General features: G+C 37.5%; 1 protein-coding gene across 4 annotated transcripts in view; it reads left to right on the forward strand.

The window, feature by feature from the left end:
• Positions 1–20,854, forward strand: part of GLRA2 (glycine receptor alpha 2) — a 176,297-nt gene that overhangs the window by 40,680 nt on the left and 114,763 nt on the right. Inside the window, exons 2-4 of one of the 4 annotated variants that reach the window (XM_040468236.1) lie at positions 6,431–6,498; positions 6,594–6,661; positions 14,090–14,313. In XM_040468236.1, the coding sequence (XP_040324170.1) occupies positions 6,659–6,661; positions 14,090–14,313 (227 nt within the window). In that variant the 5' untranslated portion in view covers positions 6,431–6,498; positions 6,594–6,658. The remainder of the gene's footprint in view (positions 1–6,430; positions 6,499–6,593; positions 6,662–14,089; positions 14,314–20,854) is intronic. The other 3 variants (XM_040468234.1, XM_040468233.1, XM_040468235.1) reach the window with 3 other exon arrangements.

Below are 20,854 nucleotides of genomic sequence, written 5' to 3' on the forward strand. Positions count from 1 at the left end.
CTGTTCTTTTTAGATTCCACATACAAGTGAAATCATATGGTATTTGTCTTTCTCTGCCCTATTTCACTTAGCATAATACACAACTAGATTTCCACAATGCAAAAGGATGAAGTTGGACCTCTATCTCACACCATATACAAAAATTATCTCAAAATGAATCAACAGCCTAAATATAAGCGCTGAAACCATTAAAATTTTAAAAGAAAACATAGGGGTAAACCTTCATGACCATGGATTTGGTCATTGATCTTTTTTGATGACACTAAAACATAAGCAACAAAAGAAAAAAAAATAGGTAAACTGGATTTCATCAAAACCAAAAACTGTTGTGCATCAAAGTACATTATCAAAGAAGAGTAAACCTACTAAGAGAAACTATTTGCAAATCATATATCTGATCGGGCTTAATATCCACAATATATAAAGAACTCTTATAATTCAACAACAGAAAGACAACCTACCCAATACAAAAATGGGCAAAGGACCTGAATAGACTTTTCTCCAAAATGATAGCCAATAATCACAAGAAAAAATGTTCAATGTCATTAGACATTAGGGAAATGAAAATCAAAACCACAATAAGATACCCCCTCATACCTACTAGAATGACTACAGTCAAAACATGGAAAATACGTATTGGTGAAGATGTGGAGAAATTGGAATACTCAAAAATTACTTGTGGCAATTTAAAATAGTGTAGCCACTGTAGAAAACAGTATGGCAGTTCCTTAAAAATTAAACATAGAATTAGTATGTGACCCCTAATTCCACTCCTGGGTATACATCCACGAGGGTTGAAAGTAGGAACTCAAACATTTCATTGCAGCATTACTCCCAACAGCCAAAGGGTGAAAAAATCCAAGTTTCTATTAACAGATGAATAAACAAAATGTAGTATATATATACAATGATTATTTAGTCATAAAAAGGAAAGAAGTTCTGATACATGCTACAACATGGATGAACATTGAAAACATTATGCTAAGTGAAAGAAGCCAGATACAAAGGATACATATTGTATGACTCCACTTATATGAAATACCTTGAGTAAACAAATTCATAGAGACAGAAAGTAGATTAGAAGTTACCAGGGGCTTGAGGGAGAGGAGAATGGGGAGTTACTGCTTAATGGTTACAAAGTTCTGTTTGAAGTGATGGAAAAACTTTGGAAATAGATAGTGGTTAGTGGTTCCACAACTTTGGAGAAACTTATATTAAAGAAACTTGCCTAATTGATTCAACAGTGTTTTCCAAACTTGTCCTACCTTTAGTGGTTTTATTAATGGACTACAGTTGACATTTCAAGGGACATTCTTGAAAGACTGAAACAAAGTACAAGTGATTATAATTTTGAAAGGGAGACAAAATTATCTGAAGGAACATATCTCTCTTGTTAAGGTGAAAACTGCCTCCTCAGGACCCAAATGGGCCTGGAGAGTCTGCGTTTCTAACAAGCTCCCAGGTGGTGCTGATTTTGCGGAGCTTCCAACTGCAGTCTGAGTAGCTGCCCTCTTACAGCCAATTTGGTCAACTGATCCAAAAGTGAAGATGTTCATAGGTGATAATTGTAGCATAATTGTAGTTTTACTTGGGTTACCAAGACAAATGCCTTACTCCAAAGAAGATAATCCGAGAGAGCAGTATATAGCAAAAAAGGGGACCTGTATAGGACGGGGCTTGTCATCTTTGTGCCGGGGATCAGGGAAGGGAGCCTTTCTTTCAAATACATTTAAAGTATTTGAAATCTATTTACCATATACAAATCTACCTCCATTTATATGTGAATTACATACTAAAGTTATGGCAAGATCAGTCTCTCATAAGAATAAGGCAAAACAATTCAATGCAATCCCTATAAAAATGCCAACAATATTTTTCACAAAACTGGAACAAATAATACTGAAATTGGTATGGAGCCAGAAAAGACCCCAAATAGCCAAAGCGATCTTGAAAAAGAAAAGCAAAGCTACAGGTATCACAATCCCACATTACAAGGTAATCTGGGATTACAAAACTGTGGTCATCAAAACAGCATGGTACTGCCACAAAAAAGAGATACTTAGATCAATGGAACAGAATAGAGCCCAGAAATAAACCCACACTTACATGGTCAATTAATATATGACAAAGGAGGCAAGAACATACAACGAGGAAAAGATGGTTTCTTCAATAAATAGTGCTGGGCAAACCAGACAGCTACATGCAAAATAATGAAACTGGACCACTTTCTAATACCATATACAAAAATAGACTCAAAATGGGTTAAAGACCTGTGAGAGCCGAAATCATAAAAATCCTAGAAGAGGACACAGGTAGTAATTTCTCTGACATTAGCTGTAGCAACATTTTCCTAAATATGTCTCTTAAGGCAATGCAAACAAAAGCAAAAATAAACTATTGGGACCACATCAAAATAAAAAGCTTTTTGCACAATGAAGGAAACCATTGGTAAAACAAGAAGGCAACCTACTGAATGGGAGAAGATATTTGAGAATGATATGTCCAATAAGGGGTTAAAATGCATAATATATAAATAATTTATGCAACTCAAAACCATAAGAACAAACAGCCCAATTAAAAAATGGGCAGAGTACCTGAACAGACATTTGTCCAAAGAAGACATCCAGACAGCCAACAGACACACGAAATGGTGCTCAACGTCACTAATCATCAGAGAAATGCATATCAAAACCACAATGAAATATTACCTTCCATCTGTGAGAATGACTAAAATTAAAAAGACAAGAAATAACAAGTGTTGGTGAAGATGTGGAAAGAAAGGAACCCTCACATGCCATTGGCAGGGAAGCAAACTGATACAGTCACTGTACCAAGGCTCCTCAAAAACTTAAAAACAGAATTACCATAAGATCCAATAATTCCACTACTGACTATTTACCCAAAGAAAACAAAAAACATTAATTTGAAAGGATATATGCACTCCTATGTTTATGGCAGCATTATTTACAATAGCCAAGATACGGGAGCAACTTAAGAGTCCATCAATAGATGAATGGATAAGGAAGATGTTGTACACACACACACACACACACACACACACACACACCCAGAAATATCATGCAAAATAAAAAGATGAAACTGTGCAGTTTGACACAACATGGATGGACCTAGAGGGTATTATACTCAGTGAAATAAGTCAGACTGAGAAAGACAAATACTACATGATTTCACTTATATGTAGAATCTAAAAACAAAAAATGAATAAACAAAGAAAAAGCAGAATCATTCCTGTAAACACAGAGAACAAACTGACGGCTGCCAGAGGGGGTGGGGGGATAGGCAAAACTTCCAAGTTGTGAAATGAATAAGTCATGGGAATAAGAGGCACAGCATAAGGAATATAGTCAATGATACTGTAATAACAATGTAGGCTGATGGATGGTAGCTACACTTGTGGGAAGCATAGCATCATGTTTACACCTGTCAAATCACTATGTTGTACTCCTGAAACTAATATAACATTGTGTGTCAACTACACTCAAATAATAAAAAAAAAGAATAAGGCAAAAAAGAAAGAAAAGAGTGAGAAAGAAAGGGAAGCAGGGAGGGAGAGAGGGGAGATGGGAGAGAGGAGACGATGTTTGGAAAGAAAGAAGGGATAATAGTGATATGAGAGATTAGGTGTCTACATAATTCTTTTTCCTATTGAATTCTCATCCAATTCACATTGGAATATCGTAACTTTGCTGATAAAACCAATTACGTGAGGTTAACTAGTGTTAACTATTTCTTTCTACAGTTCACAGAATAATCATTCACTTATGATCCCATCTAAGGATGTGTCCTTGTTAATTAGAACACCTTAGTGGATTATTGGGCTAAAATACAGATGAAAGGTTGTATGGACACATATCAGGATAACAAAATGAAAAACAATTCTAACATCTAACCCAAAGAATTTTCAGGCCGTAGTCCTAGTAGCTTTTATCAGAAAGATAATTTCAGGGGCCTCAGACATTTTACTCCTGCAGTTAAGAAAAGTGTCCATAAGTTAGGAAACTTCTGCCTCTTACAAACTCTGTGACCTTGGGAAAATTAATTAATTACCTCTGTGTCTCAGCTTCCTCATCTATAAAGTGGGGGACATGGTAGCACCTAATGACTGAAGAATGAAATAAGGCACTCACTGGCGCACAGCAGGGTTTTAATATGTATCAACTCTTATTACATGCATGTACTAACCCTGCATCCAAAAAAATTGCTTTTTCTTCTTTCCAAAATTTTATATCCGGATGCAAATGAAACTTGAGAAAATACCCAAGATTGAAGAGGTCAGAAGTAAAGGATCAAATTGTCCCAGAAATATCCCACAAACCAGTGGCAAACACCATGGTTGGCAGGTCAGGAGGAAGCGAGGTTATTGTGTAAGGAACGTGGTGCAGCAAAGGGGCTGAACGTTTAGGTGTTTGGGATGAGAATGATAAGGCATGGAGTGTCAGCCTTTCTACTTACTGTGGCATGACTTTAAGCAAGTTGCTTAGTCTCTCTAACCCCCAGTTTCCTCATCTGAAAACATTTACTGGTGCAGTAAAACAATTCCTCTTTTGAGAAGATTAAACTAGATAATTTTTAAAATGTGCTTAGTACAGCTTGTTAATACGTGGTAGCTTAAAAAATATTTTGAGTTCTAGCAATACACTCACACCGCCATTTACTTGGAAGGATAAAAATAAGTGTATGATGGTATGACCCAGCATCCTAAATGCCTGTAAGCCAACTGGGGGGGCCAATTGGGGAGGCCAGGATAATGTACAGAAGACATGTCTCTTTCCTGTTTCTTTACCCCCCCCCCCATCATTCATTTTCTTATCTATCTTGCATATAAAAATTCATGAAAGCTTCCCATCCTGAATTGGGCTATTTACAATGAAATATTTTATTGTGAAGAGAAGAAAAAAAGTGAACATATACAATGTCTCACAACTTGCCTCTACCTTGTCTAAATGTATTTCTTATTAGCAGAAAAGTATATTTGCTATGGAATAGAACTTTATCATCAAGGAAGAGACTCATTTTTGTTCTCTTTTCAGTAACCAAATGAGAAACAAAGTCAAATAGAGTAGAAAGTGACCCTGGGGAAGAAGTCATCTTGGCAGATGTTGAAATAAGAGGGGGAAGGGATGAATTAAAAGACTTGGAATATCTCAAAGATGCAGGCTGAAAAATATTTTGATAATATGATGGTGCCTGTGATTCCATACCTACAAACATTTAAAAAAATAAACACAATCGTTTTCCATTAAAAACAGAAAAGTTAGTTATGTTAAAGAAAAAAACTTAACACATCTCTTTTACCAAAAGTTCTTGCCTGGAGACTTAAGTTCGCTGTTTAACCTAAGTTTCCTTTCCTCAAAGGAAAGGGCTGGAGAACCCTCTGACTTGTCGAGTTTAAACACACGGTACCCAAGCGCCACCATGGCTGAGTTTTACCACCACCCTTAGAGGGAGGCCTCAGTCACTTAGATCCTCATGGCATGTTGGGTATAGAGCCAACCAGGGTGTAGCCTGAACTAGGTTACATAGACCTTGTTAAGTAAAGAGAGAATTTTCTAGCGATAGAAGGCTCATGGCAGTGTATTCTTAACCCAGAATTAAGGGGTAACTACGTGAGGGCAATAAACATATCTCCCAGAAAAACATGAAACTGGAAATAATTAGACAGTGATATCTATCATCGAAGGGCAAAGAATCTGTGGCCATACCCCCCTGAACATATCTGTTGTCATCTGATCTCAGATACTAAGCAGAAAAGGGCCTGAGTAGGGCTTGGGTTGGGGAGACCAAGGGCGAGATCAAGAAAGCTAGCCTCTGGGTCTCTGGAGAAAAAAGTGGACTCTCTTTTGAAAGCATATCTAGGATTAATAGCCCTTGCTTTACAATCCAGACATTAAGTGACACTTCTGTGTTTATTTCTTAAAATCAGCCAATTTTCTTTATTTTTGTATTTTTGTACATCATTTTTCATTGGGAATCAGAGGATATACAGAATGAATGGGCTAAATTCAAAGGTGTCAAGAGAATCAAACTAGACCCACTGATTTAAAGGGTGTCCTGGAAAAGGAGGTGGATGGATAAAGGCCATCCACCCAAAAGGCTATTTTGATAGCAACTAGTGACAATGAATTCAGTTTAATAGTCTCCAGCTTATATTTTCTAAATCCCAAACTCTGCTGGGTAAGTTATCATTGCTTAACTGTCCTTATTCGAAACACTAGTGGGAATGTTATCACTCTGAACCTCTGGGTACAACATTTTTGATTTTGGTTTTTTGGGTTTTTTTTTTTTTTTTTTTTTTTTTTTGCAATCTCACCATCATTTTTAGTTTATGTTTCTAGTCATTTGCACAGATGTTGACGGAGCTGTATTCTTGCTTCAATGTCTATTGCAATATTCTTATTGCATTCTGCAGGTCCTCCAGTAAACGTTACTTGCAATATTTTTATCAACAGTTTTGGATCGGTCACAGAAACTACCATGGTAAGTGCCACAATGCCACTGGCAAGAGACAAACGTGACTTGATTATGCCATGAACACAACCTGTCAAATTTTCTATTTATTGTTCAACTTGCAGGGCCTCCTGTAAATGTTACCTGCAACATATTTATCAACAGCTTTGGGTCAATAGCAGAAACTACAATGGTGAGTGGGACTGAGCATTGAAGCCATCGTGTGAAGGAATGGGATACAGGATCGAAGAAGCACTGTTTTATATGTGTGAGACACTTACTGAATGCCAATTTCCAAGTTCACTCACCTCTAGAAAGCGATTATTTGTACACTGTCACTTTAGAAAGTCATTAGTCAAGTGTTCATTACTTAAAATTCAATAATATTTTATCTATCATGCCAGAGAAATTTTTAAAACACTTGATGTTTGGCTCGACTTAGGTACAATTATCAGTAATAAGCATCATGTGTCATTAAAGATATTTAAATATTTATATCTCTAATGTTTCAGAAATACAAATTTCAAAGTTTAGGGGGTATTTTTTTTTATAGCCAGTCTTTTTCATATAATCGAAGTTTTAACATAGTCAAGCCTCGGATATGCAACATTAAAGATACATGCCAAGGGGCTGACCTTGCACTAAATACACACATGTGTGTGCACACACATAATCTTGTTGCAAAAGAAAGTAGCCCCGAGTCCATAGCAAACGCATCATATGCGTGGCTCCCCCTCAAAAAAAACCCCAATAAACATAAAACTAATTATAAGCTCATCATCACGTATGTACAAGTATGTTCCATGTACATGAAAAAGATTTCAGATACTACAAAATCCACCAATATTTCTTATAAATTTCATGGTGATGGTGTTGCTGTGACACAGCCTATGAGATCAAGAGCCTTACAGTGCTAGGTGATAGTGTGGAAATTGACTTTTGGGTGAAATTTTTTCTTGGTCCTCACACAGTTTATTTTAAGTCCTCAATCAATTGGCAGGTTCTAATTTTCATGACTACGTAAAGTAGCCATATTACTGGATGAAGTCAAAATAAAATATGGTTGAACTTGACTAAGTACTTTGATGGCTGATGTCCTAGAAACACTCAAGTGAAATAATGAGCATAATGCCATTGGGAAGTAAAAAATAGTGTTCCCTTGTCTTTATGAATTTTCTCTTTCAGGCTACTAGGATTGTGTTTAACAAATTACTGTACTTTTTGGTGTCCTCAATGCTAGAAAAAAGTAATTTACCTTTTAGCATTCCTTCTCACTGGCAAAATTAGACATAATGCAACTCCACTACCCATTTTAACATTACTGACACAGCACTGTCCAGAAATGAGCCTTCTGGTGCTTTGACAGGAGGTAGTGCATTAAGAATTTTACTCAATATAGTTTTGATAGGGTTATTAAATGACTCACAAGAAAATGTAAACATGGAAGGACTAAGCCGAGCTCTAGGCTTGGCATTCAGTTTTTGTCTCTCCCCTCTTGGTTTTATCCTGATAACAGAGGGGCAAATCTTCCAGCAGCCCAAATCACTGTCACCCGCTTTACACGATGGCATTCAATGACGATATTTGCACGACCTAATGCTGATTGCATTAATTAGAACCCTAAGTTGCTTTGATTAAACTCCTCATTGCATTTACCCTCAATCAAAAATGTAAATGTGCACCTTTCCAATGTTTATTAATGCAAGAAAAAGCTAAACATTTAAGGAGATAAAAACGGAAACTATGGATATCCTTGTTTTCCTGTGTGTTTAATAGTTACTGAAGGTGTTTAATAAATGGGCTGCTTAGGTGTTTCCTGGCCACTTATTAAGGTGTCCTTTGTCATGTTTCCTGTGAGAAACGTTGGAAATCATTGCTCAAGTGTAAAATGAACAGCCTTCCTATCTTCCCGTATCATATAGACTGTATCGCATGGTCAGAAGAGTAGTGGATATTGTGTTTCTTTTATTTCTTAGCTTTTGATGTAATGACCAACTTCATTTGGCTTTGAAAAGGAATCTTTTATTTTCTTCAGTTAAAGCTTTTGTGTGAAACTAAAATGAATATTTTTTTTTGAAACTCTATCGTGCTTAATAAATCCTCATGCCACGTAGGGTAGGAACTGGCAAACTTTTTTCTGTAGAAGACCAGACAGTAAATACTTAAGACTTTGAGGGTCTGACAGTCTCTGTCACAACTACTCCATTCTGCCCTTTTGGCATGAAAGCAACCATAAACAATAGTAAGCAAATGGGTGTGGATGTACGCCAAAAAACTTTACTTACAGAAATAGGCTCCACCTTGAAAGAAAGGGTCTATCCTCCCAGACCCCTCGGGTCCTACCTGGGAATCTACCTGACGCACATGGAATATCATGGCAGCCCAAGCTTCCCTTGCAAAAACCTTGAGATTCTATCGCCCATAAATTTACCCACACTTTCACAAAGTTTGACTAAAAGAAAATTGGACAAAAAAAAAGTGAAACAGAACCAGATTTTTCTCTGAACTGTCTTTAGTAGGAGTCAGAATACCAGACCCTTAGTCTTTATGCACAATAACGTGTGTGGTCACTGAAGACATTGCTTAGAGCTATATGGAAGCAAAAATCATTTTTGCTTTGCCTATGTTTTCTGGGATGAATTTTTCCAAGAGTGCCTCAGAATTTTGAGTTTCTAAACACGTTGATTTTCCTCTCTTCCCTCATGCCCCACTCTCACTCCATAACCCTGGTCGCATTACTGAAGGATTTAGTTGAGTATTTGATTTGTTTCTAAATAAGAGGCGATGTCATCTCATTAAACTATTGTTGGCACTACCTGCCTACAAAGTATAGGCTCCCTTATAGACCCAATACTGCCTCTCATCCCTTTGATATGTTAGTGTTGAAGATGCAGTTGTGTTATTCTAAGGAATGCTTTTTTATGAATCATCATGATGATATACATTATTCCAAAATACACATTTTTCTTCGTTAAGAGTCATAGGGATCTGTGGCTGGTCATTGCCCACCAACCTTGCGTTAAAAGAATTCAGTGGAACAATTTTTTTGTGGTTCCGAGAAAGGCTATATTTTGTCTTGAGAATGTCAGTTTACCATTTCCTTTTCTTCCTTTCCCCCTTTTCTTTAGCTGCTGATGGCAAGAGAATTTAGAGGAGAGGGAATACATTTGCAATGCCTGCTTTCCTCATATAAAGACATACTTTAGGAATATCAGTAATGTCAGTAAAGGTCACAAGTATTTGCGCGCCACCGGCATGCAGCTCTCCCCAAGACTGGCCATCAGAAAATGAAGAGATAGTCTCCTCAAAGGATGTGATTTGGACCTGTGTGTGCTGGAACACTACCCATGCCACAGTAGCAGATCCTGACTCCCTCCTCATTTAACACTTGAGGTGGGGGAGAAAGAGCTGGAAGGGCCTAAAATGTGTTCACTCAGACAGTATCTCCAGAATAGGAGTCCAGCTCCCCCAAACTTGGCCCCAAGAGATAAGTTCCACATGCTCTGCCGGTTACTGCTGCAGGGTGAAGAGTTGTTTTATCTCAGATCTGAGATCATGTTCCTGAGGAACTGGATGAGTGGTAGACAGCCCCTTAGGAGGATGCCCGCTGTGCTGTAACTGCTGAAATGACACCGTGGGTTCCCTTTCATTCTGTAGCTGCATACGCAATTCAGGAGGAGATGCTAATGTATCAGGAATAGCAGGTAGCTACGTTTCTTATTTCTGACTTAAGGAAGCACCAAGAGTCTACCCCAAGCCTGGCATTTTGTTAAACTGAGATACAAGGTGACCTTGGTCTCTCACACTGCAACGTTAAAGCCTGAATCCATCATAAAACAACTGTACCCACCCCCATAATTTCCAACTCAAGGCTAACTTCCCGTATCAAAGCTAGCACAGACTGAGGAGGATGAAACTTTACTGCAGTGTAGCCACAGGTTAAAACCAAAGTACCACAGAGGCACTGTGGGGAGTCAACAAAGCATAGCCTTCTTGTTGATAACTTTATAATGTAACTAGATTGAAAAATGTGTATGTATGCAAATAAAAGAGAGCAAGAGTAAGGTTTAATAAGAGTTATATGAGACATAGTGGTAATCTCTGTGTACAAATGCTAGACCAAATATAATAGTACCAAAATAATTCAATTTAAGGAAACCATCTGTGGCATAAGCATAGCATTAGAAGGTATTAGGAAAAGTGAAACTTTAGAAATACTAAACTTGATGTGAGATAATAGTATGGAATGTAGGTACTTGTATTTGTGTTAAGAATATAATAAAGATTATATGACTTACACGTAGCATTTGAAAAAAAAGTATTTACTCTTATATATATTTTTTAATTTGAATGTTTCCATGACCTAATCTAATACCCAGTCAGTCATACGAAAACAAATTTTAATACAAGGAAATATGACATTTATTTGACATAGAATAGGTCTCTGGAGAAAGAAGGCAAGAAAAGAAAATTCAGTCTGCATTTAAGCATGTCTCTCAATATTTATTCCCCCTTTAATATTTCATTAAACCTAGAAGCAGACATAAAGACAAAGACAAACTACAGAAGAATATAACTATCTCCTGTGGTTTATAATATCATGAGAAAATAAACTTAGCTCTACATAAACAGAGATGATGCATGGATAAATCACATGTGTCAAGTTTCTACCCTGTATCGAAAATCATAGTAAAGTGAAAGAGTTACAGAGGTCAAAGCCTCAGAAAATCTTTTCTTCGGATACCTATGTCTCTAGTTCCTTGAGCATCCTTTTCTATTCTTAAAGGTTTTAAGGGCAGCTGTTTATTTTAAAATAGTGTATATCATCATAAATACAATAATCGAAAATTTAAATTCCCATACATTTATATAAACAACAAATACTTCCAAAAGACCTAATAAAAGTCTTATTTCATATAATTCCTGTCATTGTGGCACACACTGTATTTTTCCTCTAAGTTTTCTACTTGTCCTTGCTTACAAATAGGAGGATTCGTTTATTTTAAATGAACTGTTAGACATTTAATGGTTCTATCGTGATGTGATAGATTTAGTACTCTCTTTCAAGTTCTGACATTGGGTGAATATGTTTTATTATTTTCTATATATAAAATTCAAAGTAGGAAACCAGGAAATACTGGAGAAGAATACTCATGGGAAAGACTTTAAAAAAAGATGTACATTAGCTGTGAAAATTTATACTGAATTTTTTTAAAGGTCAATGTTTTCATATTGTATGTCACTAATGTAATATTCTCTAGAGTCTCTCGATACACAGCTTTAAATCATTCTCAGGCTCAAGGGAGGATTGCAGTGATGTTCTCTTGGTGATTTTTCTGCCCAATACTGTCTACCTGGCTTCTCATGGCCTTGCCCATCCTAAGATTGCTTTCTGAGGGGCCCTAATTGTCTTCCCTATGGTCCAAGATATTTAACCCATTCACCTCTATTATTTCTAGCTTTCATTACTTCTCATATTAGAGTTTCTCTACCTCCAGAGCTGTCTGAGGGAAGAGATTCTCTTCTCTCCTACTTCCTACTGAAACACACTCACAGACACCTGCTCCCCTCCCCAAATCTGTTAAGGATAACTGGCTCTCACTATAAGGGATATAACAGGGGTGGATGTCAAACACTGGAGAAGCTGCATTTTCCCCCCTCAGGAAACCTTAATGAAAGCTCACAGTTGATGTATCTAGTGTACACTTTATATGTAAGTTGGATTATTGTATTTTCAATAGCCCTATTTTTGATTCTCCACATATCACACATTCCCACTCTTTATTCACACAAAATTCCAAAGCTTCTGGCAACTCCTGTTGCCAATGAAACACTGAACTGGTAATCTCTTTCCAGTTACAATCCTCTGGTCCCTTTGAACAATTCCAAAAATATGTGATGGGGACAACTTTGAGGTGCTGCCATTCTCTTGATTCAAGCACAGGAGGAGTCAGTGAGCAAACAGGATGGGATGGAAGCCTGACTGGGCCCACAATAGTGCCCTCTTAGGTTTGAGAATTTGCCATCCATGCTTGGTAAAATCCCAAATAAAAGTCAGCTGATAAAATTTTCCAAGTTAGAAAGTTTGTATGTTGTATAGTGGAGAACCTTAAGGTTATTCCTTCTAATATTTCAGCCTTTCCAAATAAGCTGGGTTTTGATGACTGATTTTCAGAAATTAGTAACTATTTGATTACTAGCATTCTTTAAGCCTATACTGGGCACTATTTCTGAGACCTGCTGCCTCCAAAATACTGTATCAGCCTGATAATTAGGATGGCTGTGTTTGAAAAAATATCATAGGAATTTGGATAGCTTAGTAATAGGTAGAGGGAACTGGATTGAAGCTCTTTTCCATATACCGTAATCTTTACAACTTAGTATGTTTTTCTTCTTTTGGCCCTAAGGGAATAAACCAAAACTGACCATCCTGAGGTGGTATCCACTGTACCTGGTAGAGTAACCAACTATCCCAGTTTTGTCTGGGACTGAGTAGATCCCATGAATGTGGTACTTTGGGGAATAAAACTGGGAGGTTCTCAGGCAAACCGGGACAAGTTGGTTACCATTAGAGTAAAATAAACAATGACCAAAAATCCAAGCACCAAAGATGTGGGGATGGAGCAAATGGCGAAAAAAGGAAAAGGAAAGAGAGCAAGAAGGAATGAGTATATATCATCTTAAATGACCCTAAGTGTCAAGAGTGGACAACTACTAGCTCTGAATCATAGTCCCACATGGCTATGGAACACCATTAAAGCCTCTTTTGGGGTCTGCTCTACCAAGCAAAGCAACCATTTCCATGAACCAAAAGATCTTTGAGTAGAAATTCCCAGGAGAGAAGTCACTGCCCCAAGCTGATTTACTGGCAAGGAAGTATACTCCCGGATCAAGTGGGAATGACAGGGTGTACCTGAGTCTCTCACAGGGAGGAGCACCTTTGTCAGAAGGTGTTCAGACTAGGAAAAATGAAAAAGATCTCTGTATTGATGAAGTTTCAAGTCAACAACTGTAGCTACAACCCATTCAGAGAAATGAGAAAATATTTAAGAATTTTAAAAGTAAGTAGCATGATGGAATTATCTTGTTAACACGAAGCATCTCAGTATTTATATAGATGGATGTAAAAATATTGTCCCATCATGTCAAAGTTTTATGATAAGATTTCCACTACCAAAAGTACAGAGTGGGTTTCCTTCTGCCCAGAGCATCTGAGCAGAATGAGAATAGAGATCATGTCGTTTCTGAATTGGAAAAGGAATCAGTTTTGACAATCTGCCATCATAGACTGACTTCTGTACTCATGGTTACCTTTCTCTGTGGAAAAATCAGCTTGAGTTGGTATTATTTCCTCTCATAATGAATAATTTAAACATGAAAAAATTCAACGAAGTCAACCTATTCCATTAGTGTTCTGGTTTGGTTGAGTCTTCTTCCTTTCTCCCCTCTGTTTCCCCTCCTAATAGAACTGAGTAGTTTGTTTTGACTAAGATATACACAGCCTGGTTCATATAGATACCAATACTGCACAAAATCAGGGGGAGGAATGAGGGGGAAGTGTAGATGGACCTCTTATGCAAGACTGGGTGATAAGTAACTCTTATACATGGGGTTTCTATAGGACTACCGAGTGAATATTTTTCTGAGACAACAGTGGAATGATTCACGGCTGGCATATAGCGAGTATCCTGATGATTCCCTGGACTTGGACCCATCCATGCTGGACTCCATTTGGAAACCAGATTTATTCTTTGCCAATGAGAAGGGTGCCAACTTCCATGATGTCACCACTGACAACAAATTGCTTCGAATTTCAAAAAATGGCAAAGTACTCTACAGTATCAGGTAAGCTTCTGTTGGCTGCACCTATCTACTTCTCCATTTTCCTTCTGGCCTAGAGCTGTCTGATTCTGGAGGGCAACATGCATATAAATATTTGACTTTTGTGGTCAACTGGTTATCATCTGAATCTTAAAACTGGTGAGAATGCCAGAGATTCCTATGGTCTCAGAAGTGTGATTCTCCACAACAAAAATATATTTGGTAGGATGGTGGGTAGATATCATGTAAATACCTGTATATGTGTATTTTTGATTGCTTCAATAAAAGGAGTACAAGCCTTTAGTTCAATTAATCATTGAGAATAATGTACAAATTCTCCACTTCAAGTAGTTTTGCCATTCTATAACATGTAATCACACATACAAAAACATTCAATGGCTCAGCATGGTCAGTGACAGTATACTTTGGGCTGGGTGAGTGAAAAACTGGTCCTAATCTCAGATCTGCCTCTAACTAATCACGTGACCTTGATCTCTTAACTTCTCTTGGGCTTGAGCTTGGGAGTAGCAAATTCTGAGATTCATTTTTGCTTTTACATTCAAATACAATCTTCTCCAGAATCTTTATCACCCCAAACTCAAAATAGTATCTTTCTTTTCTGAACACTAGTAACAGTTTCTCTGTGAATCTGTAAGGCTCTTATTTCTTCCTACCTCATGCTTTGGCTATTTTTGTGTATGAATTTAGAATAAGAATAGATATTTTGAATTATACAATCTAGAATCAAATACAAATTTTGCCACTTACTAAGCTACATAACCTGTAACCCTCAGTTACCTAATTATAAAACGGGAAACACTAAATTTATCTCTAAGTATTCTTGTAAGAATGAATGATGTAGAGGAGAGGTCAGCAAATATTTCCTGTAAGGGTCTAGACAGTAAGTATTTCAGTTTGTAGACCAGACTGTCTCAACTCTGTCACAACCACTCAACTCTACCATTGTAGCACAAAAGCAGCCAGAGACAATACTCAAACAATTGAGTATTCCTGTGTTTCAATAAAATTTTATTTATAAAAACAAATGGTGGACTAGATTCGGCCCTCTGGTTGTAATTTGCCAATCCCTGATATATTGTATATAAAAATACTTGACACAGTACCTGACACAGAGTATGTGCTCAATAAATGCAATGGTGGCTGCCTGTATTTTAAAGTTAACATTCTTTCTAAATAGTAAGCTCTTTAAAGCCAAGATATTTGGATTTTGTGCCTTTTGTAACTCCTCCCAAAGGTCCAAGATGGTGGATTGTATATGAGAGATATTTAATACATTAAATAAGCAGTGATGTTTTAAAGATCCTTTATAGAATTCCCCCTTTCTCTCCAATCTTATTATAAAGAAAATGGACAGCTATCCTTGCAAATAATTTTCAAAAGTCTGTAGACTTACCACCATCAAAAAACTCATTTCACAACTCTATATACAATTTAAGTCTGTACTGTATATTCCATTCTTAACCTAGTAATTTCACAGTTTGCTAATGGCTGACAGACCCAATGTCTTGTGGAACAAAAGAGGCTGCTCATTTGTAACAACTGGCAAAGTCACTGCTTACATGAAGAACCAGGAAACATCCTCTGCTTTATTTTTAAGGAACTTTACTTTTATTTTTATTTTTCTAAAGATTTTAAGGAAACACACAATACTTTACATGGTGATGTGTTTGGTGTAAGATGCAGTATTGGGCACAACCTAAGTCGATGTGACCTGATGAAATGGGACATATGTAGAGCGTGGTGCTATGGAGGAGAGTTATAAAAAGCAGCACAGGGTATCAGCTGCTCCAGCTAACCCTCTGGGCCTTGAGTGGCATGTGCTCTAGTAAATACCTGGCATCATGCACTACAGAAATAAAACTAGGGTTTTTTTTCTGTTCTGTGAAGGCCTTTCAATTCTAGAACCATGAAGAAGATGTTTCCCAGACCTAGATCCAGAGGCAATTCTTCTATCTTTCGTTCCCAGCGTAGCATATTACAAGCTCTGAAATATCCTCACAATTGTTTTGGATTGGGTAGAGTTTGTCCTGTGGCAGGCTGGCTTAGACTTTTCCTTCACTGTGGGTGTTCTATGAAATCAGAGGAAAGATCCTTGGTGTAGAACTGGGCATGTCATTTTAGAGAAACACGGCTCTTGGCAGATTTGAACTACAGGAATCTAATTATTTGCCTGGAAGGATTTTCAATGAGCCAGACACTGTGCTGGGCCTAGAGATCCAGAGCTGAATAAGATATGATCCCTGCCCTGGAAAGGCTCCAGTCTAACAAGGCAGGCAGATAGAAGATAAATTAAGTAATAGGAATAAATGAGGAACAAGGAAAAGAAAAATGGCTCTAACTTTGCAAATGAATGTGATTCAAATATTGTTAGAATTTGGGGACTGACACCTATACACTTGTTTACTTGAGTCACTGGACTCGATTTAACTAGAGGTCCAACTCAAGTTTAAGGCCCTGCAGGTGACAGTTTCTGATGTTTTAAAGGTGCTGGAAAGATCCCTGCTGATGTTTCATCAGGAAGGATTTCCCCCTCTACTCAGGCTTACAATGCAAATACCCCTGGAAGAGGGAATCCATTGACCTAAATTCACACTAACCTGTAAGGAGCTGATAGGAAATTTTCTTTCTGATAGTACATTTAATGTCTATGAAGAAGAATGAGAATGAGAAAATTGGATGCCTGAGATGAGAAATCAGGATGAAGAGAGTTAAGAAAGATACAAGGAAGGGATACAACGGAAGTACCAAAAATAACATGAATTGTCTCTACCCTACACATTTAAATAATTACTTAAACATTGGTTCACATTAAAAAAATAATGTTCTGTGGTGATGCTTTACATTTGCATTTTCTGAAACCTAAAACAAATTGATGATAGCATTTCATCTATGAACAATCCCATGCTTCCTTAGCTTTGTAGCTTCCCACATGGAAACCAAAGTCTAAGTTTTTGATAGCCAAACAAAACCCAAAGAGAACTATGCAGTCCATTGATGTCATAACGAGCAAGATCACACTTCCCAAGAAGTTTCCCAAAAGGCAGCAGTTTAAAAAAGAGGGGATAGTAGACCAGAACTCCACAAGTGTTCTGCAGATTCAAACACTTGAAGTTTTTTGGTAAGAACCAAGTGAATCTTGTATATACTTATTTTTATTTTAATGTTTATTTGTTTATTCTTGGGGTGGGGGAGGAGAGAGGAGAGAGGAGAGGGGAGGGAGGGAGGGAGAGAGAGAGGGAGAGGGAGAGAGAGAGAGGGTGAGAGAGAGATTGATTGAGAGAGAGAATCCCAAGCAGGCTCTACGCTGTCAGCACAGATCCCAACGCAGGGCTCGATCTCATGATCCATGAGATCATGACCTGAGCTGAAGTCAAGTTGGATACCTAACCAACTGAGCCAACCAGGGGCTCCACAAACAAATTTTTTATTTATTTTTTTTTTTTAATTTTTTTTTTCAACGTTTATTTATTTTTGGGACAGAGAGAGACAGAGCATGAACGGGGGAGGGGCAGAGAGAGAGAGGGAGACACAGAATCGGAAACAGGCTCCAGGCTCTGAGCCATCAGTCCAGAGCCCAACGCGGGGCTCGAACTCACGGACCGCGAGATCGTGACCTGGCTGAAGTCGGACGCTTACCGACTGCGCCACCCAGGCGCCCCACACAAACAAATTTTTTAAATAGGAACTAAAAGTCTTAGTTCCTTGTTAGAAAATTTCTATCCAGTGTTGCAAGACACAGTCTTTACTGGTGAAAAAGTGTCAAATCTATTTTTGTATGCTTCTCTTCTGATTTTTTCTTTAATATTCACTTCCCTAATATGTTTGATCTTACTCCGTTTTCTTTTTAAGTCTTTTTGTTGACCCACTCCATTATGTATTGATCATCCCTGACCAAAGTGTAAACAAAGATACACATCCTGCTTTGTACATTCTTTTCAGAGATAGTCAAATTCTAAATTCATGTTACTTGAAAAGGCCTGAATCCATAGTGGAATAGTGAGGTGAGCCTTGAGTATTGTATATATTATTGTTCAAACAATATCTGTTGAATTGAATGTAATGAATTGCAGTGGAAGTCAGGGCACCGTGGCATAGGGTGTGCAATATGAAAGAAAAAAGGAGAGGGTGAGTATTTTTGGAGAAGAGCATCTTGTCTCACTTTGTCCACAATGTCTTTGCTAATATTTATTTTCTTCCTTTACTTCCCATTGCTTCTGAAAATTTTCTGCCAGTATTCTGACTTTTATAGCACCATAGGCGTATTTTTTTTTAATTTGAAGGAATTATATTGCAAAATATCTAATCCAACACCCTGTTTTACCAATGAGGAAGTGAATTCTTCCAGCAAGTTAGGTGAGGTAAAATAATGGAGCCCATAAATAGGAAAGCTAGGACAAGAATCAAAGCTCTTCAGTTTTATATAGCATATGTAGCTTATATAGCATATCTACTTTCTGAAAAAATTTTGCTATCCCAGGGACCAAAGGGCTGAATAGACGCATTAAAGTCATTAAGTCAACTTCCCTACCTTCAGGCAACCTGTTGAGAACTCATTCTCATTTTAAAGACCTTTAGAAAAGGAGACTTCATATTCTCTCTTTGGATTCTATAATAAGTTAGTCTAGCATTGTACAGAAACTCTTCCTTATATAACTTAAATCACAGTTGTTACATCTTAAATCAGTAGCTTTTCCCTACATTTGTTAACATTATAAACAAATGGCTACCATTTTTGGAAGGATGGAGGGAATTGCCTCACTGTTTTTACTTTCATACATTTTTGTCCCACTAGAGTTAGTAGACATCTGCTTGGTCACCAACACTATGTTGCTGATTTGATTTTACAGTATGTTCCACTCTAGCCCCAAGATGTTCTTCGTCTCCCAGTTTTCATTTTGCTGTACTCTGAAACTTATGATGTTGAATGCTGTCTTGGCTATTTCTGATACTATAGTAGACAAGGGTTTTAGAGTAAAACAACCCTGGGCTTGAGTCTCTGGCCTCAGAACCTGCTGTATGACCTAGGGAGATTTGTTACTCTCTGAACTTCTATTTTTTTCAGCTTTGAAAAAGATGATTTTGGTTAAGAACATTAGTAGAATACAATATATATTATATGGATACAGGTCAAAAGTGGCATTGCCATATACTCTAGGGCTCTTGGTATTTTCTTATAATTAATGATAGTGGTTTTTTTCCAGCCTCTAGGACAAAGAGTTAAATGATCAAGATAACTCCCTACAAATTCCAGACAAGGATGGGATGGACCTACTCCTGGAATGTGACCCTATAGAGTAGGGTTCTTAACCTGAGGGCTAGGTGAAAACTCCAGGGGGTCCCTGAATCTCCCTAAAGTGTATGCATGTTTCATGTATTGGGGTATTCAGCTTTTTTGTTTGTTTCTTTAGAGGAAATGGTCCTTATCGTTCTTAAGGAAGCTACCATCTTCCAACTGTTATTTTTGCTTTTATATTTATTGCATGCCTCCAGAATTGGTATATCTGAGGCAAAGTTGGTAAGGAAATATTGTTTGCCTTCAGCGTCTTCTTATTTGACTGACCAGGTACCTATGGGCTATATGCTACCCTCCAAACAGAGACTCCTCCAAACCATAAATAATTATGGGATTGCTACTCCACAACAGTACCCCTTATCACCAAGATATCTGTTCCCCTCATCGTCAAATGTTATCTGACCTGAAACTCATTCTTTTATGGCACTGGAGGTGATTTGCTTGTTAGTCAAATGTTATCTGACCTGAAACTCATTCTTTTATGGTACTGGAGATGATTTGCTTGTTAATCTCTCTTGATTCGATTCATAATTCTAGGTGTGAATGATTCAATGTTCCACCTTCCCAGTAGTACTTGAGTTGTAATAGAGAACTCTTGGGGATTGACATGCCTCTCCCTCTGATGATAAAGGCACCACTGAGAGTAGGTGGAGTGTAGATTTCTAGACAGACATCCAACGGTGTTCTGCAAATAATCCTATCTAATGACCAACTCTACCCACACATATAAAAGGCCAACTTTTCTCACATAACCTCCTATCCTTGACTCAGCCTGCAGCTTGATGCAAGAACTTCAGAAGATTCTAACTTTAGTTACAGGATGATTTTTATGGCATAGGAAAAAAGAAAATTCTCTATTTAGATGTCAGAGCTGGAAATAAAATGCACAGTGAACTAAGACCTGCCTAAATGTTACCAATGGTGATACTTTTATTATCTTACTCTCAATTTTGATGAGGCACATAAGCCCATATTTCCTGTTAGAAGACAGCTATGAAAGCTGTGATTTCTTTGTGCATATGTGGACTGTGTTTATCTTTATATCCTATAATCCAGGCAAAATTACATTCTCATTTTCCAATTCTGTGCCCAAATCCTCATTACTTTTGTGACTTGACTTAATGCAGTAATTAATGACTGTAACATAAGCGCCCACATCAGAATTAAGCAGCAAGTTTTTAGAGAAGTGCTGGTAAATGCCATGGAAACCACAAGGATTCCATTCTTCCTAGCTTGCCTCTAGGAAGAATG

The sequence above is a fragment of the Herpailurus yagouaroundi genome, unplaced genomic scaffold (genome assembly GCF_014898765.1).
Source record: "Herpailurus yagouaroundi ecotype Mexico unplaced genomic scaffold, PumYag 67690, whole genome shotgun sequence".
In the NCBI taxonomy this organism is placed as follows: Eukaryota; Metazoa; Chordata; class Mammalia; order Carnivora; family Felidae; genus Herpailurus; species Herpailurus yagouaroundi.